Source organism: Rousettus aegyptiacus, unplaced genomic scaffold (genome assembly GCF_014176215.1).
Source record: "Rousettus aegyptiacus isolate mRouAeg1 unplaced genomic scaffold, mRouAeg1.p scaffold_m13_p_17, whole genome shotgun sequence".
In the NCBI taxonomy this organism is placed as follows: domain Eukaryota; kingdom Metazoa; phylum Chordata; class Mammalia; order Chiroptera; family Pteropodidae; genus Rousettus; species Rousettus aegyptiacus.
The window spans coordinates 25,784,766-25,808,398 of record NW_023416292.1 but is presented as its reverse complement, the minus strand read 5'-3'; the positions used below and the strand labels follow the sequence as shown (position 1 = coordinate 25,808,398).

General features: G+C 45.2%; 1 protein-coding gene and 1 pseudogene across 2 annotated transcripts in view; one reads left to right on the top strand and one right to left on the bottom strand.

The window, feature by feature from the left end:
- Positions 1 to 23,623, bottom strand: part of NUP210L (nucleoporin 210 like) — a 47,688-nt gene extending 24,065 nt beyond the window's left edge. Inside the window, exons 1-17 of one of the 2 annotated variants that reach the window (XM_016141492.2) lie at positions 22,506 to 23,623; positions 21,051 to 21,187; positions 18,414 to 18,545; positions 17,183 to 17,276; positions 16,464 to 16,614; positions 15,211 to 15,343; positions 14,372 to 14,530; positions 12,202 to 12,270; positions 11,596 to 11,702; positions 10,796 to 10,936; positions 9,789 to 9,956; positions 9,164 to 9,319; positions 6,396 to 6,594; positions 6,034 to 6,179; positions 3,404 to 3,625; positions 1,876 to 2,049; positions 554 to 746 (exon numbers count right to left, since the gene is read on the bottom strand). In XM_016141492.2, the coding sequence (XP_015996978.2) occupies positions 554 to 746; positions 1,876 to 2,049; positions 3,404 to 3,625; positions 6,034 to 6,179; positions 6,396 to 6,594; positions 9,164 to 9,319; positions 9,789 to 9,956; positions 10,796 to 10,936; positions 11,596 to 11,702; positions 12,202 to 12,270; positions 14,372 to 14,530; positions 15,211 to 15,343; positions 16,464 to 16,614; positions 17,183 to 17,276; positions 18,414 to 18,545; positions 21,051 to 21,187; positions 22,506 to 22,705 (2,581 nt within the window). In that variant the 5' untranslated portion in view covers positions 22,706 to 23,623. The remainder of the gene's footprint in view (positions 1 to 553; positions 747 to 1,875; positions 2,050 to 3,403; positions 3,626 to 6,033; positions 6,180 to 6,395; positions 6,595 to 9,163; positions 9,320 to 9,788; positions 9,957 to 10,795; positions 10,937 to 11,595; positions 11,703 to 12,201; positions 12,271 to 14,371; positions 14,531 to 15,210; positions 15,344 to 16,463; positions 16,615 to 17,182; positions 17,277 to 18,413; positions 18,546 to 21,050; positions 21,188 to 22,505) is intronic. The other variant, XM_016141482.2, reaches the window with a different exon arrangement.
- LOC118613005 lies at positions 18,068 to 18,187 on the top strand (annotated as a pseudogene).
- Positions 23,624 to 23,633: the final 10 nt, after the last annotated feature.

Below are 23,633 nucleotides of genomic sequence, written 5' to 3'. Positions count from 1 at the left end.
ACTCGGTCTTTCAACTTCCTCGTTCCAACAGGCCTTCGGGTCTCGGCATGTGTGTTACCTTCTTGGGGTGGCCTTCTCTGTCCTAAACTGGGTTCGGTTTTCCCGTTATAAGCTCTTACAGCACCCCAAATTTGTCTTTCACAACACCCAGCACAACTGGAATGCTGGGAGCCTGGCTTCGCGAGTTAGGCAGTATCTAGGAGGGCGGAGGCTGGGGTCGCATTATCTACGGCTCCAGGTGCCGAGTGCCCGGCAGGGGGTCTTTACTCGTAGCAGCCAAGCAACAAATATTGGCTGACAAGTGAATAATAGCTCCATAATCTTAGGCAAATAGTAGGTAATCGATACCCTTTTAAATTAATTTTATGTTCTATGAGAAATGTTGAACCCTAGCTTCGCAAACAAGGACATCTACCTCTACACTTCCTAAAAAATCAAAGATCAAATACGGAAGGTGAGGGACGATAAAATCTAAACGGAACCGCCCCCATAGGAAGCGCTCGGTGCGGAACCACCGCAGCTGTCCGGAAGGGTTCGTGAGTTCTCGCAATACCGTGTGACCGGGTCTGCCCGCTGCCGTCATCCTTCGCTACCATCTCCACCGGACTGTCATTTTCGAAATGAGCTAGAGTCTTGTTCGACGACTTCCATTCTAGCATCAGCGAGCTGAAATTATCGAACTTCCTCCTGTGTTCATCAAACACCGCCAGTTCCAGGACCGTGTCCCTTAGGCTGGACACAGGAATCTGCATGGAGAGGAGAGGGGAGGGGAGGGGAGGGGAGGGGAGGGGAGGGGAGGGGAGGGGAGGGGAGGGGAGGGGAGGAGAGGAGAGGAGAGGAGAGGAGAGATGAGGAGAGGAGAGGAGAGAAACGAAGAAACAGTAGCTTAAGGGGCTGGGTGAGATAACTGAAGCTGGGAATCACATTTTCTCTCAATTACTTTCTTTGACAAATTTCAAAGCTCCAGACATGCTGAGAGAAGAGTGTAACGAATACCGACCTATACACACTTCGCCTGGAGCCACCATTTGCCTTCTCTCTCTCCCCCTACTTCCCCACCATCCACACCCGTGTGTGCGTGCGTGTGTGTGTGCATGTCTCCGTGATGTGTGTGCCTGCATGGTGTGTGCTTGTGTGTGTGTGTGTGTGCATATGTGTGTGTCTCTGTATGTGCGTGTGTCTGTATGTGCATGTGAGAGTGTGTGTGTCTGTGTGTGCGTGCGTGTGTGTGTCTGTGGGCGTGTGTTTGTGTATGTGCGTATGTGTGTCTGTGTGTGTCCGTATGTGCGTGTGCGTGTCTGTATGTGTGCGTGCGTGTGTCTGTATGTGCGTGCGTGCGTGTGTCTGTGTGTGCGTGCGTGCGTGTGTCTGTGTGTGCGTGCGTGTGTGTGTCTGTATGTGTGTGTGCGTGTTTTGCAAACGACGCAGGCACCCCGGCACCTCGCCCCCAGCGCCCAGCACGCGCCCCCAGGAAGGAGGGTGCCCTCCCACGCTGTCTGCCCGCCGGCCGTGTCACTGCTGGTCGTTACTCTTCGTGACGGGTGGCGTAGAGGCGAGGTGAGCTCGATTACTTATCGATAATGCTAATAACAGATCTGATAGGAAAGGAACTTAGCAAAACGTTTTGGAAGTTACTTAGAGAGACCCCAACTGTGTATTGCCAATAGTTACAAGCTGTGTAGGCGTAGTCAGCAAAGTCGCTAAGTGCAGCCAATTCTAACCTAGTTTAATCACTTCTTCTCAGGTACTACCAGAAAAATGAATAACAAACAAAAGTTTCCTTAATTTTAATAAGACCAGAAGTGGACGTCAGACCACTTATCTCTGAAGCATGGCAGACGGCAGTGCCAGGCTGGCGAGAAACACTGCGCTTACCAGTTGCTTGTTGTGCTGTGGCAGAGGACACGGCTGGGCACCAGCTGGCACCTTGTACACTGGAGTCAGCGACAGGCTGGCAGGGTGGGCACAGAGGAAGCGCACCTGCACGACCTCGACAGCTGGGCTGGGGTTCAGGACCCCGGGGTGATTCCCGACCCGGAACGTCAGCACCTGTGAGAAACAGCGGGGCACGGGTGACCGGGCAGGCACCGGGCGCCAGCTGCGCCGATCCGAACGTGTGGGCTCATTCACATTCCGTGTTATTCACAGTCCCTCTGACGATATCAATCAGGCGAATTCCTTAAGGACAGCGGAGTTCTCAGCGCTCTGCGCTAAGCGAACCAGGGGCGCCGCGGGGCACGACACGCAGGGAGCACAGAAGGAATCTGACCGACCGATTACTTCGGTCTTTTTCCTCCGTGGATCTTTTGCTACCAGCTGGTACGGAGGAGAAAAACTAACTTGAGTTTCAACTCGTCCCTGGTGGAAGTACTAGCGAACAACGACGTGGAAACGAAAAGAAGCTCGAGAGCTTCGAAAGGGGCGTTGGGCCTGAGGCCGCACGCGGCGCGTTCGCTAGACGGTAAACGGCAGCTCGGCTGATCACAGCACGATGCTTATCAGGTCAAAATCGCCCGCTGACGCCCTGCTGGCGGGTTCACAGGGACGCGTCTCTCAGTCACACACCGCAGTCTCCACACTGATCAGACTGCGCATGTTGGTCACTGGCTTTTAACAGTTTCCCCCAGAACGTGTCATGAGTTCGCACGTCCGGGCACCGGGCCGCGCTCGGCTCCTCCGCGCCGTTGCAGCGACAGTGCACGTGCTGCAAGGCGAGCGCTACTGGTCTCGGTGGAAGCGGGCGCAGCTGTGGGGAGACCCATCGCTACCTCTGAAAATAACCGGCCAAAGTCGGCCGACTAACGGCAACATACTTGTCACTCCTGTCTGCAGAGATCTAACTCGTCCTTCAAAATTGCTAACTGTAGATGACACTAAATTTCCCTTCCTCACATTCTTCGGAGGTGGGAAACCATATACGTCCTAGTCTAGACAATGAGGAAATGAATTATAGTGGAAATAAGCTCATTACTACAAAAAGACCTTAAACCTTTCAGTCAGTGAACTGTTAGAATTCTCAGACGAGCAAACCAAAATCTTCAGGTGTATTTAAAAAGTAGTCAGGTTTTAGAAAAAGACCCTTCTGACTTACGCACTCAGCATGTAAGTCAGGCGTTGCAGAAGGGGAGCACGGCACAGGGGACACAGCCAGCAGTCATGTGGCGGCTGTGTGCAGAGCCAGAGGAGAGGCAGAGCCATCAGGGGGACCGTTTCGCAACTCCGTGTCTAACCGAGGTACTGTATACTTGAAACTTTTTTTAAAAATCCTCTAATCAATAATTAGAATTTTCCCTATCTAGTCCATAAGCAAATCCGTTAGAATCTGAAAAGGAATGGCTAGAAGTACAAGATTTGGAGTATCACTATTGCTGAAAACAATGTTAGAGAAAGAACATTTTCCTACTTGCTCCCCTAAATCCAGGCACAGGACCCGGTAGATGTACTGGTTCTGCTTTCTCTTAGCCGGCAGCCGGACTTGTGCTATTTGGATGGTCTCTGACTTCTCCACGCTCAGCTCCAGGAAGAATCGGGAGGGCTCCAAGACCCACGGATGAGGGCCCCCCTCGAACACCATCTCCTTGACCGAATGCCAAGTCACCAGTGCCACTTCCACAGGGTTTAGAGCCTGATGGATTTAAAGAAATCAATCCATGATTGGTTAGGGAACCCAACAGTTTTCTAAAGTGAAAAACTGATTATCTGACTCTACTGCAATTAACAGTAGGCTTAACTCCCCAACTAAGAAACATATATATCATGCCTGCCCTGTGGGATGCTTGTCGACCTCTGTACTAATTTTATTTACTTATTTATTTATTTTTCTTGCATTTTACTCTGTAGTACTTTAAATCCTATCAATCATTCAAGCCTACCTCATGTGTCACAGCGCCCATTAATTTATGTCTAACCACTCCAGGCCACACCCACTCCTGCATCCTCTAAGCTCCCACCGCACTCATCTCGACCGTTCATTTGTAGACTTGCTCATCTCCTAATGCTGCTGAAATGTGTCAAGTGCTTTATATAGGTCTGATAACTCTTGTTATGCTCTTTAGTTATATAAACTTCTTAAGAGAAGAGAGTATCTTATGCCCAAATTTGGAAAAAGAATTTCTATTCCTCGGTGGGATTAAGTCAATGTTGTACACATAGAAGGTATTGAGTAAATACTGAATAAACATTTTAAACAGATATTTTAGTAAAGTATCAAAGAAAATCTGCCCTAAAAATAAAAAAATAATCTACATGCTTCATCCTATTTCTCAAAAAACCCTTGCCTAAGAGGTTCTCTGGACAGGCATTATCCACTCTAGTCTACAGAACGCTGTACCCCATTTATAGATGAGGAGACTGGTTTGAGGGGAATGATGTATTCTCTGAGTGTAAGTTATCTTTGTATGGCACACAGTGTCTACGACAGTGACTAAGTCACGACATACAGTACAGATCTGAAGCAACCGTTCTAAAAATGTGAGAACCATGCTTTAGTGTTTCCTTCCTGAATAAGTCAGTCATATTTATTATTAAATAATATTAAGGTAAATATTCCCATGTCTCTTAAATAATGGCTGCGTAATTCGATCCAGCAAGTATTCACTGATGGCCCCTGGTATACGGTAACAGAAAGCCAAACACGGTCCTGCCTGTGTGTAAATGTCTAATCATTATGTTGTACACTTGAAACTAACATAATATTGTGTGTCAACTATGATTTAAAAAGAAATTTAAAAAATGAGGTCCCATCTCACAGTGGAGCTCTCGGCCTGGGACAGACAGACCTGAGGCGGGCACAGAGTGTGACAGTAACGAAGAGGCCAAGCGCAGAGGGCCACACGAGCCTCGACGGGGAGCGAGGAACTGGGCAGGTTTCACCAAAGGCCCCCTGAGAGGGCAAAACAGAAGGGACGCCCCTTTCCTGGACATGTGGCCCAGGACCAATCGGATCGGCCGAACTGAAATGACACGCACAAGGACGACTGAGAACTATACCGTGCATGAAACACAGTATTCATGACGAAGGCAGAACACTTTTTCTTTTTCCAGCAGGTAAAGGGCAAAGTGTGTGTAAGCAAAGCACTAGGTAGAAAAAGCAGCTCATCGTCTTACTTCCTTCCCTTTTATTCAAGGGAGCTCTGAATTGTAGACTTGATAATTATGAAATAAGGCCGTGGATAATGATAAAAGCAAGAAAAAAGACTAATGAAATGACGACGAGCCACAGCCAAGCACTTTTACTTAATTAGGCGATGAATTAAGAGAACAAATGAAATATGCTTGAACCACATGTTTAATACTTACACTACACAATGAGGTCAACTGAAAACGTGAATTTTAATGAGCAAGCTATCTTTTTGGAATTAATAACTTACCTTGCTGCTTCCGCTAGCCTTGACTTTCTCCCTGGCGGCGTCTCCTTAGGCCAGGGGCGGTAAGGCGGGATCTGTGGGTCTCTGTCAGGGCGCGCTTACAGGCATCAGCTTCAGCTCCCAAAGGAACCGAACACACGGGAAGCGGACCAGTCTCTACCTACTTTTATTCTTAACCACCACCTGTCATAATGTCCCACTTGCAACGGACCAGTTCTTAGGGCCCCAAATAATAACTGTTGTGCCCAAAATCCGTAAATGCAAAGAGTAAAGGTGGCTGACTTCCCTCACTGGGACAGAATGGCCTCCTTCTGAGTTCTTTGAGACAGAGTATACTACTATTTTATGTCTTATTCAGGGTGGCGCTTCCAGAGGTAGGCGCGTGTGTAAAAATTTAAATAGTACCTTACATCCTACACATTAAAAAGAAGGAAGGGGACACCTAGAACTTGCTGCTACCACTTCGACGTTCCTGTGGCAGAAACTGCAGGAGCAAACTCGGCAAAACCCGGGTCTGAGCAGGGAGCTATGGGCAGGAGAGAGGCCACAAAGAGAACGCAAACTCCCCTGCCCTTCCCGGAGGTCGCCAGAGCTGGGGGGCCCCACGGGGTCAGCGGGGGGAGGGGTCCCTGGATGATATGTAGTGATGTACCATGAGATGCCTCACCTTTAGGGGTCCATAAGCAGCGAACGTGGCGCTGCTCCCCAAGTACTCTTCGTACTCGGTCACGCTCACTGTCACCAGCGTGTGGCCCAGAGATTTGGCCACTATGTGTGTGCTGGAGCAGTGCTCTGGGCCGCGTCGTTGAACACCTGCCAATCAAATAACATGACTTCAGACGTTACTCAAGTTCTGTGCCTTTGTGTCTACATTATGACACCTACTACAAGGCAGCTGACAGGACAAATAAAGGTACAGTAAAGACAAAGTCATATGTGAATTTAGACAATAATTTGTAGTTTCTGAACTGATGATTCATTCTTTAATTCAAAAACAAAGAAAGGAGAAACTACAAAGCCTCCTCTCACCCTCCTTGAGAAGAGCGAAGACTCCTTGCTTATCCATGTTTAGGTCCAAGGGCAAATGAGAGCAGTCCGTGAACGCGACAGCCTCTTTGGTCTCCTTAGCGACGTGGTACATTGCAATGGGGACTTCTATCACCTGGCCAATCTCCGCGTCGGCGTGAAATGGTAGCAGTTCTATTTTGCTCAGTTTCAGAACATATATCTAGAAGGAAAAATTCATCTTTCAAGAAAGTTATGTTAGGAAAGTCTTAGGAGAAAGCACTCCTTGAGTATTTAAACACACACACATACATGAAGACATGTGTTTTATGTACAAACATACATACTGTACGCCACGTGTGCATGCGTGTGGTAGCAGCAGCAGGTGCTGAACATGTCACTAGTTTCATTCCTTACTCAACTGATTTCTCTAAAGCATCTAACACGGTACAGCAGGGGTCTGGCCAATTGCAGCCAGTGTAGAATGTTCTTAGCTTTTGTAAGCGAAGAATGGTTGTTGCATTTTTAAAGGGTTGCCAGATAAAAACAACAAGAATCAACAACTTGAGAGAGAGACTGTACATGGCATATAAACACTACATCTTTACTGCCCGGCCTTTTACAGAAAAAGTTTTCTGACCTCTGATACAGAGCATGTCCTCTCTCTTGATTATCTATTTAAAATCGCTTTTATTTTGTCTTTGCTATAGATTGTTTGTGTCCCCTGCCATTCACATGTTGAAATGCTAACCCTCAAGGCGATGGTATGAACAGGAGAGGCCTTTGGGAGGCGAAGAGGTCATAAGTGGAGCCCTCATAAAGGGGAACAGTGCCTTTATGAGATCCCACAGTGCTCCCCAGTCCCTTCTGCCAAAAGACAGCCTTCGGCAAACCAGGAAGCTTTCCCTCACCAGACACTGAATCTGCCGGTGTCTTGACCTTGCCGTTCCCAGCCTCCAAAACTGCGAGACACCCATTTCTGTGGTTTATAAGCCGCCCAGTCTACGGTACTTGTTATAGCAGCCCGGACAGACTGAGACAGGTGCGTGTGTGTGGGTGTGGGTGTGTGTGTCCCTTTCCACATTTCTTCTGCTAGTTCCTCTTACTCTGCCTACATCTCTTACAGTGACACCTGTTACACAGGGTCCACTGTCTCTTCTGACCCTATATGCTTTTCCTGGGAAATCTTCTCCAGGTCCAAAACTTCAGTGACCACCCGCATGCTGATAACTCCAAATATTCACCTCCAGCCTTACTCGGCCTTGTAGTTGCACTTCACACACCTATTTCCAAATCCAAATATCCACCTGGATCCTCCAGGGGTGAATCACTCTAAATATAGCCAAAGCTGAATCTGTCCTCTTCCTCTTTTTCTTGTTTTCCATCCACTCGGCTACCAAAGCTAGAAACCCGTGTCTTTAAATCGTTCACTCTCCTCAGCCCCTGGCCACCAAAGCTGGCTAAGGCTACCTCTGAACGACCCTCGACCTGCGCCCTCGCCGCTGCGCAGTCCACTCCCCTGCGCGCGGGCGCGACTGGACCCTGCGCCTTCGCTCTCGCCCTCCCGTCCACGCTCGTCTCCCAGTGCCGCACCAGCAACTGTCCTTTGTTCCTTTTCTCTAAATATAGTTGTTATTGTCTGACTGTAAAAAATAATTAGATGTCTTTCTAAACACAGGCTTTACCATATTATCGGCCTTATTAAAAATCCGTGTTGGCTCCCCACTGTCTACAGCAGGGGCAGCAAACATTTTTTGTAAAGGGCTAGATCGCAAATATTTTAGGCTTTCAGAGGCCACACGGTCTCTGTGGCAACCACCCAACTCCGCAGCTGTGGCTCGAAAGCAGCTGTAGACAAAACAGAAACGCACGAAGGTGGCTCTGTCCCGACAGAATCGTATTCACGACGAGGTGGGTTGAGCCTGACCCTCGGGCCTCAGTTTGGCTCCATCGTTCTGTCTTGTTCAAGTTCCCACCTCTTCTTGAGAGTCTCCGACTACTCACATCTGCAAGGGGCTTTCTTTTAGAAACTAATAGTACTTTTATTATGTAATTCAAGTAGCTCTCGATCGCATACTGCTTTAAAATACCTCACATATCATTTCCTTAAAATATTATTCAACTTTTCATGTGAATGTATCTTCCTCGTTAGACTTTAGAGTCTTTAAAGTAGGGATGGCATGTTATGTTTCTTTAAACACCATACTTTGTGTGATGTTAAGTGCCCAAGGGTACGTGATAAATGTTCAGTAAATGACAGCAAATGACAAATCCTGCAGGGAACAACAACGTACAGTAACATATGTTAATAGTGGAATAAGAATATGAAAATTGTTATATAATGTAGTAAAAAGAGTTTTCAATATTTTAGAAATAAGACTGACAAACCAAATGATGAGACCAGAAATAAGGTTACTGTAAAGCTCACATATGTAATAATAACAAAATACAACAATGAAACCAGATAAGATTAACTACTGAATATATTCCAAGCATTAGGATAAACATCATCTCATTTAATTCTGACGATAACCCTCTGAGGTGATACTATCATCATCCCCATTTCAGAGACGAGGAAACAAACGCAGACATTAAAAAACCCGCTACTAAGGAAAGCGGGAGTCAGCCCAGGTCTAGAGATATTTAAGGAGCGTGGACTCCCAGACTGAATCTGAGCATCATTTTGAAATAGCCAACTTGGATTAGGAAAATTTTTCAAATGTGTTACTGTAGTTAAGTTCAGACAATCATGTTCCAGGGGTGATGAGAAGGTTCTCTGGAGAGCTGTTTACCTGAATCTCTCCGTATCGAAAGGGGTTCTGTACGTCTCGGGCCAGCACGGCACTGTGGCCCCCGATCTGACCTGCAGCCACCACTCCTTTAGTGGTTACCACGGCCACTGACTCGTTTGAAGAGCTCCAGGTGAAGTTGCCACTGCCGCCCTCCACCTGCGAAGAAACACAACCTTACACTCACTCAGTCACTACAGGAGGAAAAATGTAATGTACACATAGACGTGAAATCTGGTAAAACAACATTTAAGGAATAACAAACATATATAATAAATTATTGCTGGACAAATGGAGAAACTGATGTAATAGTGACAACGGGCAAGGGAAATGCAAAAGGAGCTTATTTATGTAATGGCAGCGTCACAGAATGTCAAAAAAGGGCACAAGGGAGCGTGACGACACTTAACAAAATTCATAAGGAAAGAATAATGGAAGATCGATGGCAAGTAAACCATGTCTCGTTAGGGTGACGGTGTCCGAGAGCATGATTTGGTTGTCACCAAAAAGAGGTTATACTATTAGGACGAGGAAGAAACACAATGTGACATTAGCCAAACTTCAATAAATGAAGCCATCAGAGAAACTGACTTATCTCTGTGAATTCTCACACTCTAGGACACCATACCTGTACTTTGTAACGATACAACATCCCCGTGGGATGATGAGGAAATGCCAGGAAGCTGGGTGTGAGCTTGATGGGGAAATAAATCTTCACATCTTGCTGGTGCATGATTGGAACTTTTATAGGCTGAGAACAGAAAAAGGGAGCAAAATAAATTTTATAAGTCCTGTTCTTACGATACACATTCATGTTCAAAACGTCCCCAAAATGGTGTGCCGATGAATAACTCAACCTGTTTCTACGTCTAAAAGAAACAAAGAAATAAATGCTCCTATTCACTACAGAAGCACAGCTACTACGGTTCAGTGGCAATGAAAGGAATTTTGCTAGACCCCAAATAAGTAGCACAATCAGGGAAAGTTAAAATTTCCTGAAATAAAAGAGTTCTATCGACCCAGGGAAGGAAATCATAGTTTCGGCAAGAAAGACCCATAGCTATATTGCCATCGGTCAAGTACATGAACCGTAAAAGCAAAGTGATGTTACAAGCTGTTTGGAAGAAAAGAAGGAGGACGTTTAAAGATGCGGGGGCACCTGTGTCGTGGACCCGTACATACATAAAAGCTAAAACTCTAAAAATTCTAGTAGTTTTTATGGCCTTTGTTTATGCAAAGATTTCTGGGAGAGGAAACAAAAACATGAATCATAAGAGAAACAAAATAATAAATTACACTTCATCAAAATTAAACATTTTGCTTTTTCGAATAAATAAATTGGTGGATTAACCCCCTGGATGTTTAGAACAGAAGGCATTCTACATGGGCCTGACACCTGGAAATGTGCACATCAGATGATAAAAATACACGGCGGCCACAAATGCAGACACGTGCCATCGCAGGGACCAGGCCAGGGACACACGGTGGCGTGGACTGCTGAGTGTCCTACAGATCAGCTCTTTTATTTGACTGGAAGACAAAGGTGGGATATGTGCCCGCGTGCCCGCAGGTCAGGACGCCGGCCAAGGCCCATCGGGGCTCCCGGCATTCGAAGACCGCCCTTCTCACCCCTACCTGGGTCCTGATGGACATCAGGGAGGCGTTTATGACTGTGGTGCCGGCTCTGAGGGCTTTCACGATGTGGTAAGAGCAGTTCACAGTCGACAGCTGCTCTTCGAAGTACTCGCTTGAGAACTGGTACTTAATCCTGAGATTCTGAAAAGCAGCCCAACGGCAGTGCAAATCAAGAGCCGTGTTTTCCCCGAAGGCCACCCTCATCCCAAAGCATTAAAAATAAAAAAAACGCGTGGCTATGCATTCTGGGGCTAAACAAAAATGAAATCTTTGCTCTCCCTCCTGGAAATTCTAAATTGGAAAGAGGTCATTTTAGAGTGGTCCTAGTTTTTGAAAGACCCCTGAATGGCAAGTAATCAGGAAGAGTCAAAGCTTAAGAAAATTTTAGTGGGATTTGTACCAATCCATAAACTGACGGTTGGGAGTGGGCGGGACAATGGCTGCTGGAGAGTGAGCTCAAGGACACTTCACATCTGAGGTCTCCGCCTGCACCCTCGCCACCACAAAACTGTGGTGCCACCTCCGAAGTGTGAAGCTGTGGAATGAGGGTCCCCTCCAGAGTGTCACTGCTGGCACTCTCTTCAGCTCTTTTCTCTAATTCTGACCGAATTATAACTTTCACTTCTGGCTGAGCATTCTTCACAGACAGAACGATTTAATAATGATAATAAAGTTGCAACTTGCATTTCCAAAGGCAAAATCTGGAAACGAAGGGGGGAAAAAAAAAGGCTCCCCAGCCAAAAGGATGGCGCACTCAAGCAGTCATCCACACGAGGGGCGAGCAAATGCGAGAGACTCACATCTGAAATATAGACCTTCGTGCTGCTTTTATCGAACACCTCCACAGTGATGACATACGTCTGCCCCACCTCCAGGCTCCACCGGCCTCCAGGCTGGACCGTGAGGCCTGCACGCAAACCGAGAAAGGAACGTAGTAGAATAGTTTCCAAAGTGGATCTTTTACTTCGCTCTATCAAATTGCATAATAATTGGGGGTTCCCAAGACCCCGGCGTAACTCGGCCCAGGTGTAAAGAAACGCTCACTTCTATCCGTACACAGAAACGAACCCAACTGTGTTCATTCCCCACGTGTCAGGCGAGATTTCAGTCTTTCGGTCAGACCATGTCTCCCCTGGCCAGGGGCCGTTAGTGTTCCCTCCCCCTGTAGGTCTCTTTCCTAACCTGACCTTCTATTACATGGATCTTTATATTTTTTCACAACCCGTTTCTAGATGCTTCATTTTGCAGATAATGTTTAACTCAAACAATGTGAGAAAGCAAGTCAAAGTTAGCTTGACTTTCAAGTTAATTAGGTCTCAAAATGAAGGTTAAAGAAGCCATCCAGTTTCATTTTAGGGAAATAGTTTAAGCTATTCAACTTTCGGAAAACTGTCATCTAAAAATACCTAAAAATCCAGGCTCTACGACATATATGGTGTAATTTGGGAATCCAGACACGGATCTCATGTGGACATCTTCGTTTCTGCTTAAGGAAGTCACAGGAGCCAGAGCTGGGTAAAAAGAGAAAGGCGAGCTCCCAAAGGGAAAAATCACAAACTCGTGAACAAAAACCTCATCTTTTCTTATCCTTGAAAAGCAAAAACTTAAATGAGTACACTTCCGAGAAAAGTCAGCTCTCTACACCACATTGTTCCTCTGTCATCAAGATAAGAGGTCCCCTCCATCCAACCCTCCTGTGTCTCAACCTCGGCTCGGCCTCTCAGAAACCTTGCTCCTTTCTGTCACCTCCGCCCTCTCTCTCTCTGTTTAACTTACAGGCACATGCGAGTTTCTCTTATCTAGTTCTCGTGTTTCTCAAACGTCTACCTTTTCTCCTTGTCAGAGCCAAGCAGTTTTTATGGACAAAGGGACCCGAGACGCCTTTCCGTCTGCATCCATCTCCGTGCCCACCACAAGGGCTTCGGCTTCAGGACGACCTCTGTAAATGTGTCACTCGGCTACTGTGCGACCCCTCCTGGCTCTCCCCCTCCTCTCAAACATTCCTTCTGGCGACCTTTCCGAGTCCCTCCTCTTCAGCGGGGACCTTCGGGTAGGCACATGCCAGCCATCTCCGGCCCTCTTCTCTCCGCTCCGCACCGTCTCCCGAGGTGACTCTGTCCACCGCCGCTCCAACACCACCTAGCTATAAACCAGTAACTTGCAAAAATCTGTCTTCACCCTGAATTTTCTGCTCCAGTTCCGGAGTAAAAACATCTGCTTGGATGTCTACCTCACAGGGACTTCAAGTTCACATGAAAAACTAAACTCATTTTCTTTTCCCTTAAACCACTCCTTCTCTTCTATTACCCGTGTCTGTGGGCAGGGCCGCCAGCCACCCTAAGCCTGGAGCCGGAACGAACCGCGAGCAGGCACCAGCCATGTCCTCAAGACAAATAAAGAGAATGGATTTCAATATTTACTACTTTGGAATAAATAATATTCCAAAGTAGGATATAGAATAATATAGAATTTAAAAAATAATAATAATAATCATATCAATCTTCCCTGAGAATCTAAAGACATACCCGACATGTAGTTGGGGCTCAATAAATATTAAATGACTTAGTTTATTTTGTAGGTACTATTGTATTTGTCGACAAATGTCCTAGGCACCTTTAAACGACTAGAGAACAAATCACTTCGGACCAAAACCCTCCTTTAATACGTTTTAGACACATAATAATAAACAGCTAATTAATACAGTTCTAGAAGAAACAGTACCTTTCCACTGGGCCCTGCATAGCCTACGCCCTCCCCTGCCCTGGGTCCCCCTTGGACTCTCCGAGTCCCTGCACTCCGGCTTGGGTCTTCCTTGCGCCCCTTTAAACGTGCCGGCCGGGCCCTGCCTTGGACCTTTGCGGGTCCTGCTTCCTCTTCCTGGAGCCCTCGCACCTGGGTGTCTGAAGGACTCGTTGCTCCGACACCGCCTTATCAGACAGGGTGTCACTACCCCTGAGGGAAAGAGCGGCCTGCACCCCAGGGCTTGGAATGGTGTTGGGCGTACAGTCGGAAAATAATACTTGCTGAATAAATTAACTTCTTTCAGATTCAAGTATTAAAAAATAGGAAACATTTCAAAATTGAACACTGACAAATGGAATCCAAACGTTTCAATCTGAGAATTCAAATCTTCGTTCTGATGTTTCCATCAACTATAAGAGAGCTTAATCAATCCTTAGAGTGGGTTTAATGAATTTAAAAAAATTACTCTCAACTCAATTTAACAACTATTCAAGCATCTATGGCAGACAATACCATCTTTTCTCAATTATTCACGTGAAAATAGGAAAGAACGAATTAATAAAGTTCTCACGTATTCCTCCAACCCGTTTACCCCAGTCTCCTGATTATAAACGACTGTGGTCGCAAATAAGCACTAAAGTCAACAGATCCTAAGTTCCGACTACTCTCTTCTCTGCCACCCTTTGACAATAATTCACGATCCTTTGTTAAAAATGAAACCCACCGGAAACAAGTGGAGCAGTATTATAATCATTCAACAAATTGTTTTACCAAGGAGCCTGTCTAGCGTGCTCAGGGAAAGGTAGGTTGGCAGCTAAAACGTGAAAAGGATACTTTTATGGACAAAGATAAGATTCGTCTGGCCCAGCTGGATGGCAGTCACCACCGCTGTTTTCTCGTTCAGTACAGCCACTTGCCCAGAAAGAGACTCATTATATGCAACTCTGTGGTCTTGCAATTCCAGTGTATAATGTTCCAGGGGAAATGCCACCTCTGAAACACATGGAAGGCACATAAATGTGACGAGAGCAGCCGTTCCAACAGACAACGGTGTGGTCGGATTGTGAGAGAAAATCAGCAAGCAGGCCCGACCTCCTTCCCACTACGGTGAATTTCCAGGTGGAGCCACGCGGGGTGGAGGTGCGGGGCACTACATCGCTGTACTGATGTTATTGCTTTTTTCTTACAGACCAGTGAGCTGAGGGTAGCAGCAGGAACCCCACTGGGCACGTTAGGAAAGGGTTAACCTTACCGGAGCCTACTCACACCTTACGAGCTCAGTGAAACTTTGGGGGTCAACAGAGTATTAAATTTTCAGTTAATAAACTGAGTTTCTCAAGAAACAACTTTTGCAAAGATTCAAGTCCTTCCAGGTAAAGTTTTTTTACTTGTCCTACAAAGGCTAGAAAGTTTTTGGTTATTGTTGTAATGGAGAAGTCAGCAGCTCAAGGTCAGTGAAGCTCCGCAGCCGCACTGCAGCGTCTGCTCTGTTAAAGGCATGGGGGCCGTCTGTCCAGTACTCGCTCTGGCACAGTGATCTAGGGCTACTTCACCACGCAATCTAAAAACACCAAGAGAAAGTATTTTGCGTGCACGATGTAGAGGTGCTTCTCTTGCTGTCAACAGTAAGGATGTGGGAAACGTCAGTCTTAGGAAAAGATTAATCACCTTACCTGTCATCCTTCCCTGAACTATTTTTGCAACTCGGTATTTAATACAGGCTCCTACTAAGAGATAAACATCATGGGACGGTATAAGAAATACATTCTCCAAAACAAGCAGACGTATCAATGCTGCCGCCACTTTCTGAAAGAAGGAAAAAAATCAAAGTTTCCAAACTTGAGGCATAACCCCCAAAGCCACCTTCCTTGGTGAATGTTTACTTCTTATCAGTTTATTTTAAAATATTTTATAAAAATTAACAAATGCTTTTCTAACCACAATTATAATTTCACTTAGCCTTAAGAAGTGATCATGAATCTTAATACTATTTTAACTTTCTAAGTCACTGGAACTAAGAAAAGAAAATGACAAGTCTTCCAGAGAAGAGCAGGTAAATAAAAAGGCAAGGACGCTGAAAGGAGAGTAGGTAAGATGGCTGTTACGCCACAGAAGTTTGGACCACCGTCCAGTGAGTGGACTTCCCAGGTCAGGTCACTCCGTCCCCTGCCGCACACACTGCTGCCTGTGACGGCCAGCCCAACACAATGTTAGCAGGCTGCTCTCCAGGACGTCAGTACACCTGTGTTCTCGCCACTTGCATTAAATTCTTCCCAAAAGACATTTGTTTTTCCCAAACCTATTTATGCCAGTTGCACTTTTAATTCCAATTACATGAAAATAGAAACCATGAATGCAAAAAGAGAGCTACTGTTTCTACAAAAAAATTAACGTTTTGAAAAGACGTTAAAGGCAAGCTGCTAATAACGTGCTGATACCAAATTAGGTGTAGGTGGGAAATGTGAAAGATTGGGGAGGGAAATCCTTGAAAAATACAGAATTCTGTACTCAAACTGCTTCACATGTGTCTAATTTTTCCTTAACTATAAAATGAAATGAAAAATGAAAAAAAAAAGGAACGAGAGACTGTAATTTATGTAAGAAAGAGTTTGTATATTTCTAACCAGTGAACTCACAGTCAAAGAAAGGACTGGACCTACAGCAAAGGATTGGTGAATAAAATGCAGTTATGTGTTTTAACAGAAAATGCCCGTTGTATCTGTAGTTGTAATTAGGTAATAACACATTTAAGGAAGATAAGTTATTTTTTTTATGTTTACTGACTTCGAATGACTTTTTCAATTAAACAACCAACTAGTGGCCCAAATTGTATCATGTTAGAGGGCTTCTACCTCAGATAAATGTAAGAAACTTCATTTTCTGTAGGCAAGACTATTAAATGAAAGTTTACAGCACAAACTTTTACCTTATAGAATGGTTCATAAATCCGAACTTTTACAATAGCGGCACCAGTTCTAATCCCAGACACCAAAATTATATCTCCCTGTTTCTCTCCTTTTTCCATCTCAGTTATATACGCTGGGGGAGAATATTCTGCTTCAGAGTATTTTAGAATCCTAAAGAGATAAAGTAAGGTTTGTTTCTAGTAGATTCTTGATTCCAGCAATCAGGCCCTAAGTGACTTTAAACATAGTCTCTTCAAATGTCTACAGAGTGTCAAAAGTTTTAAAATGTGTTTTCCACAAGGACTAGATAGAAAAGTATTTAATGTGCTTCTGGTTAAAAACACTGTGGGACTAAAAGCTGGATTATCTGAGGGCTATTTCCTGGTACTGAAGAGAAAATTTCATTCTGTTTTCCACTCACAGTATTCTAGCCCGTGTAGATGGCCTGAACAACAAAACGGCCAGAAGATGCGCCCGACTCAGACTGCACAGTCCTCAGTTCACGCACTGCTTTGCGGTGGCTCAGATTAAACTATCATGAAGGTACCTACGTCCACACCACACTACATCCTGCATCCTTACTCTGTCGAAGACACTTCCCTCTGGTTAACTGATTGTTTCAAAAAAAAGGCCAGACAGCGGGATTATCGAAGCCCACACAGGTGACTGCTGTTCAGTGTGCCACAAAGGCACATGTCGCCTTCAAAGTCAGATGGTCTATGTTTGGTTTCAAGGTTACCTGATTTTGCCAGACAGTTCTTCCCTTGCTGATTCGTTATCCTGGGCGATGCTCCACTCAAAAATCATCCCCGCCAAACTGCTAAAAGTATTTCCTGTAGAGCAAGCCAAAAACGGACGGGACAGAATCACATTCTAAACACTCGGGTACCTTTGGTGAGAAAGAAAAATCTAAGCAGAAAATTATTTTTAGACCTCTTTCATTAACAGACAGAAGCACTCATTAATGAATTAGAACACACGTACCGAAGAGATCCCTACAGAAACAAGGTAAGTGTTATTGCTACACGAGCTTTCTGAAAGAACAGAGGACTCGAGCTAATCAACTTCTGGTTGACAAAGTTATGTCACTTCTTCTGAAGACTCATAAAGGCCAGCTTATGGTTGGCTGCAGGGTTGACAGCCATCCCTAAACCCTGGTCCCTTCAACAAAAATTTTTATAAAAATGAGATTCTGCAATATTTCTAATACGTTCATTTTTCAGATTTAAAAAATTACTCTTTCCTAAATAGCTTAAAAGAGGCAATAAATTTAAACGTTTCAAATGTCACATTATAACATTAGCATAGTATATTAAAACCAATATAAAATCAGGCTCAAGAAAGATAAAACTGTAAAACCTTTTCACAGGTTTACATTTCATTCTCCTAGCTTACAGAAAGTAGATTAATCAAAACAGAACTAGCAATAAGTTTCAAAAAATGTTCTTAATTGCTGACCATCAGCAGAAGCTACGTGATAGAATTTAGGTATTTAAGAAAACTTCTGAGATAATTGACAATTAAAAATAGCAGGATGGATGTGGTTCCATAGTGCTGTGGTTAGCATGTCTGCTTTACATGCAGAAGGTTCTGGGTTCACACCCCAGGGGAGCCACGGTCCACGGTCTATGGCCATGCCTCCTTGAACAAGCTCAATTCCATCTGATCTTGTGAAGCTAAGCAGGGTGGGGCCTGGTTAGTACTTGGATGGGAGACCACCTAGGAAGACCAGGTGTTGTAGGCATAAACAACAACAATAATAAATAAAAATAGCAGGAAATTTTTATGAAAGTATCAGCTAACGCACTGAACTATACTCAGAATTACTAATCCCACATGCACGTGAGCTTCATATAAGAAAAGAAACGTTCTCTCCAATCCACTCCTCTCTCTCAGGTTGCCGTGTGCACGGCCGAAGCCCAAGGCCTCCGCTGTGCCTCCCGAGGCCGTGGGAGCCCCTGGCTCTTCACCTGCGGCGTCCAGCGCCTGCGCCATCAGTTCCAGCGGCGCGTCGTCCACGTAGAGCTCCCGCGTCCGAGACACGATCTCGATGCTGTCGATCACATCGACCTTAACATCGCAGCGCAGCTCACGGTCGGTCACTACGACGAACCCAAAAACTGAGCATTTAACTCCACAGGCCATGAATCTATTAAATGTCTCAAACACTCAAAGCTTATTCTAAACGTTAGGAAACAAAGGCTGGAGTGGTTGTTTTCTTCCTGGGGAAGAAAACAGCATAATGACCAAATAAAACTTCTGCTTATAATAAGAGACATCAGACCCGTGGCTCCCAAACACTGAGCTATAATGCTGTTTTCATTCGCCCGTGAAAAAATGAGAAAAATAATTTTAAGATAGCAAGTAATTAAATTTGTTCACTTTAATAAAATATACTTTATTCTTACATTCTTAGTTTTGAAGCGTTAAAATGTTTTTCCTTTTATGAAATTATGGTAATAGATTTTGAAAAATATATTTAAAAAAATAAAATGGTAGCAGCTGTACGTCAGTCCTGCAGAAAATTTTCTCTATTTTTTCATGAGATAAAAGCCTGGAAACCATGGATTAGACCCAGAGTTTCAGTTAACGCAGCCATAATGGAATTCATGAACACAGACTGAAACGAGGATAAATGAAAATTGTTTTGCACGGTCTTTTAACAGTGCGCCCCCATCACACTGCCACGTGTTAGAAAGCTGTCTACACAGCACCCCTTCCTGCTGTTGTAACTATGCTTTTTAAGTTTTAGCTGCATCTTCAAGAAACAAAAAGCAAAGTAACTTCCACTACAATATCCAAAAGTACTAATAGACATCACGGGTAAACGCTGTCCCTAGCTGTGGATTTGCTTTTATGGATTTTTTAAATGAAGGGAGAATGTTAATCAGATAATACATGTAAATGCCCCTCAAATAAAGCTAAGGGGCATCAAAATATGCTATTGCAGTAAAAGCTATACTTTCACAAGAAACATAAAAATGGAATTAATTATACAGAAATCACATTATATTTATACTAGGGCTCAACAAATAAGTAGGTGTGATGTAGGTAATGAGTGTCAGTACCCTCACTGTGATGCAGGATCGGAACCAAAGAAACCAGTACGCGGTCGTTTAACACATACGTAGCTAGACGGAAATAAATATGAATATGTGTATACACGTGGGTCAGTATACATTCACGTGTTTCCTAGCACAGCGTGCTGAGAGGGCCTAGGAGCAGAGACACTCCAGGAGCAACAAGGACAATACCATCCCCACCCCCGCGATCTTGGTTCTTAACTACTTTCTCCAACAAAAAGAACCGGGACTCCTTGAGGACATGGCTGGGCAGGGAAATATTAGTGAACAAGGGTGAAACACTTTTTTATCCCCTAGAAGCCAAACGGCTGAGGAGTCAGGGTGGGACTCAGATGTGCCAGGACCATTTCCTGTGCTGGAGACAAACACAGGTCAGCTCTATATAACTGCGGAGCCAAGTGACGAGTCCGACACTTACAGCTTTTCGGAGTTTTTGTTTTTAATGGAGTCTTAAGAAATGCTGCATCACAAACAGTCTCGCTGGCGCAGAGGAAGATGTTGTGGGAATAAACACGGAAGCTGATGATTCCAATCAAAAAGTGATTCAAATGAGGCAGAAATGTTAAGAGAGTTTCAGGAATATCTTAACCGGTTTATTTTATTTGTACTTTCCTTTTTATTATGCACGGGAGTGATGCATAATAAAGATAACCATTGACTTAATTAAGTCAAAGAATTCTTCAGTAGGTATAAAGTAAAAATTCTAAATGAAAAAAAAAAGCATAGTTTGTCAGTATATTTCTAAGTGGTACACAAAAAATAGCTTTACAATGGATGGCATCTTCAATTATGTGAAATATGGTATACCAAAAATCTCGCATTTCTCATTAATAACATACTATAAATATATCATTTATCAAAATATTTAAAAACCACTACGGCCATGCCACCCTGAACGTCAGATCTTGGAAACAAAGCAGGGTGGGGCCTGGTTAGCACTTGGATAGGAGACCACGTAGGAAGACCAGGTGCTGTAGGTGTTTAAAAAAATATTACAAAAAATATTTAAAAACCATACAGATATTTCTGGCCTATCAATATGGCATTGAAGTGCCAGAAACACAGGGACACAAAGAGCCCTGCCCTGATTTTGGATACAAATAGCACTTCTTGAGCTGCTCTGCTCTAAAACAGACAAGTGTGCTCAGTACTCCCCAGTCTTCAGCATGCATGAGAATTACCCAGAGCGTGCCTGGGGCCCACCCCAGAGACTCTGGCACAGCAGAACTGAATTAGGGCCTGAGAATTTACATTCCTAACAAGCTCCCAGGTGACGCTGATGACACAGAGCACACTTTGGGAAGTGCTAGTCTTTATACCAACGCTTTTTGCCTCACTCAAGGCTAATCTCAGATCTGACCACCTAAGCTTGTTCTGATAAACAACACCTTCCTTTCTTCATCAGTTCAAACAACTAGTTTCCACTCTGTATCAGGCACCATGCCAGCTGCCGGTTACACACAGTCACAGAATAGGATGTCACAATTATTTCACTGTTACATAGTGTGTTTTTTCTCAACATACTTATCTCTCGAGCAAGAATAATACTGCTGAGGCGTACAGGCTGGGTAGATTCAACAATGAGCAGAGCTTTCTGGGAACATGAGGTGCCATTTTCATACAAAGGCTCCACAGTTACCGCATCATGATGGGTGGAGTGCCTGCCAGAATAAAATGCTCAAGAGTATGAAATAAGTAGAGTTTAAAATAACTTCAGTGGAACGCAGATTCTTTTAGTTTGTCCATGTTACATACTACCAGGTGTATTTGAATGACACTTTCTAAAGTAGAAACGTTACTTAGGGACACAAGATTAGATGTTACATTCTTCCCTCAGTATGTAAAAATAGGATCGATGTGTTTCCAATAATGGGAGATGTGGCTTTCTCATAGTCTGAGGAATGAGTTTCCTTCAGTCCCAGAAACTGGGCTGCTGACATTAGAAAAGTTGCCTAAATTATGAGGTGTGCATCCACCTCAAAAAAAAAATCATCAGTATTTTTGGATGGATGGAATGTTTTTTGCATTGGGTCATCTTATAAGATTCTCTTATACTTCCTCGTAAAATGGGGGTGAACTTCTTACACTCTGAGTAAACCTTAGTGCTGCTCTTAGGAGTCGGTAAAGGGAAGTCTACTCCATTCGGGATGAACCCTCCGATACCTTGGAGCCCACACACCTCACGTAACCACACAGCCTATGGCCGAGTCCTCTCACACTGGATAATCACATCTTTCCATCCTCAGTCACTGAGTTGTCCCCCAGAATTGAGTACCCCTCGTCTCACACTTCAAGAGGGCACTTCATTTAAGGGGGGAAACTTATGTATGTTACAGGCAGATCTCATCTCCACCCAAAATTAATCTGCTCATCTTACAAGAAGTTTATCCTTCGTGCCCTTTGGGCCTCAGTTCTCTGGGCCTCATCTGTAGAATGGGAGTAACAGTACTCACCACCCAAGATCGGAAAAATTGAGTCAATACATGCAAAGTGCTTGGTTAAGCACACAACAGTTAGTTGGGTTTTGAGACCCCTTCCCATCAAAAACCACACCTTGTTTCATTAGTGGGGGCCCCTCACACCCCAAGCCCCTCTGCTCCTAGATAAGTTTCCTCCAACCGTGCGAACTTCCTGTCGCTCTGGCTGTTGGCATCGGGAAGTTCCTCACATTGGGCGCCCCGACACCCGAGGCTCCGACACAGGGCTCCCTGGACCCTGAGAGCTGCTCCCACAGCGCCCACCCGTCCCAACGCACACACACACGTCACGTCCTGGGCGTTTCTCACACAGGGCCCCACACATGGCCTGAAGACCCCCCGCACGAGGACGCGCCACACGGGAAGACCTGGCCACTCCACTCCCTCCCTCCTCCCTGCACACTGAGGGACCACACGCATTCCCGGGGCATCTGCTGTTGGGCGAGCCCCTCCACCCCGACTGGGTGCGGTGGGGTGCACGCCCGCGACCCGCCGCCCTCACCAAGTGTAGCAGCCCCGCTGTGCCTCCAGCAGGAAGGGCACCCGGCCCGGCTCCCGGCCGTAGGGCAGCAACACCTGCGGCACGTTCAGCTTGTTGGCCAGGGTCCCGAGCGAAATCAGAAGCAGCAGCAGTAGGCGGTGTAGACACAGGCACGGAATCGTCGGGGAGCCTCGAAGCGCCAGGAGCCAGGCGCCCGCCATGGCGACCGCTGAGCTCGGGTTCCCGCTCGGTCACGGCCGCGCCCCCGGCCCAACGCCAGCCAATCCGCGGGCGGAACGTCAGCAGGAGGCGGAGCCTCCCGGCTCGGAATTGTGGGAATTTCTTTCCCAAGCGCTCTCGCAAGCGGACACTATGGAAACCTTAGGCACAAACCCAGATGCCCGCTTAAATACTGATGGCAGCTCTTAATAGTAAAAATCAAGCAGAGAAGTCAAAAGAAAGCAATATTAATTTGTCTAATTTCTCCCCTGCCTACCTCGTTGTTTGGCACCCGACCCCACCCCAAAATTTTTTGCAGGCGTTTCCATTCAGCGTTGGTCCGTGCCTATTAATGGGAAACTTTTCCAGTTTCGAGTATAAACAGCTGGACGTTGTCAATGGAGCCGTGTCATTTTCACTAGGATGTCAGATTCACGTCCAGCCTCGTGGCCAGAGTGCAGGAAATGCCTGGCATTGGAGTCTCAGAAGCAGCTTTGAAAGCTATCCACACACGCAGCCGGTCTCCGAGCAAATACTGAGAACGCGTCTTGTTAATTTCTCTCCAACTATCCAACAGAACATCAGCTCAAAGTCTCTCTCAAGGAAGTTTATGAAAATCACACATATATGTGATCAGTGTCATATACTGTTGGGGTGTAGGAGCACAGAGCCTAACAAATCCATGGCTTCTACGAAATAACTAATACAGTTGTAAAGAAAAACGTATAGCTTGCCCTGAAGATGCCAGTGTTAAATTAAGTAACCTATAAAAGACCTGGCACGTGAATGTTATTTCTAACGTTTACATTTATGTGATAATCCATTATCTTTATTTTACAGATGATGAAACTACATGATTTACATCAGAACATACACCTAGAAATCTCAGAGCTGAGTTTTGAACCCAGTTGTGGTCCAAAGTGTGAGCTC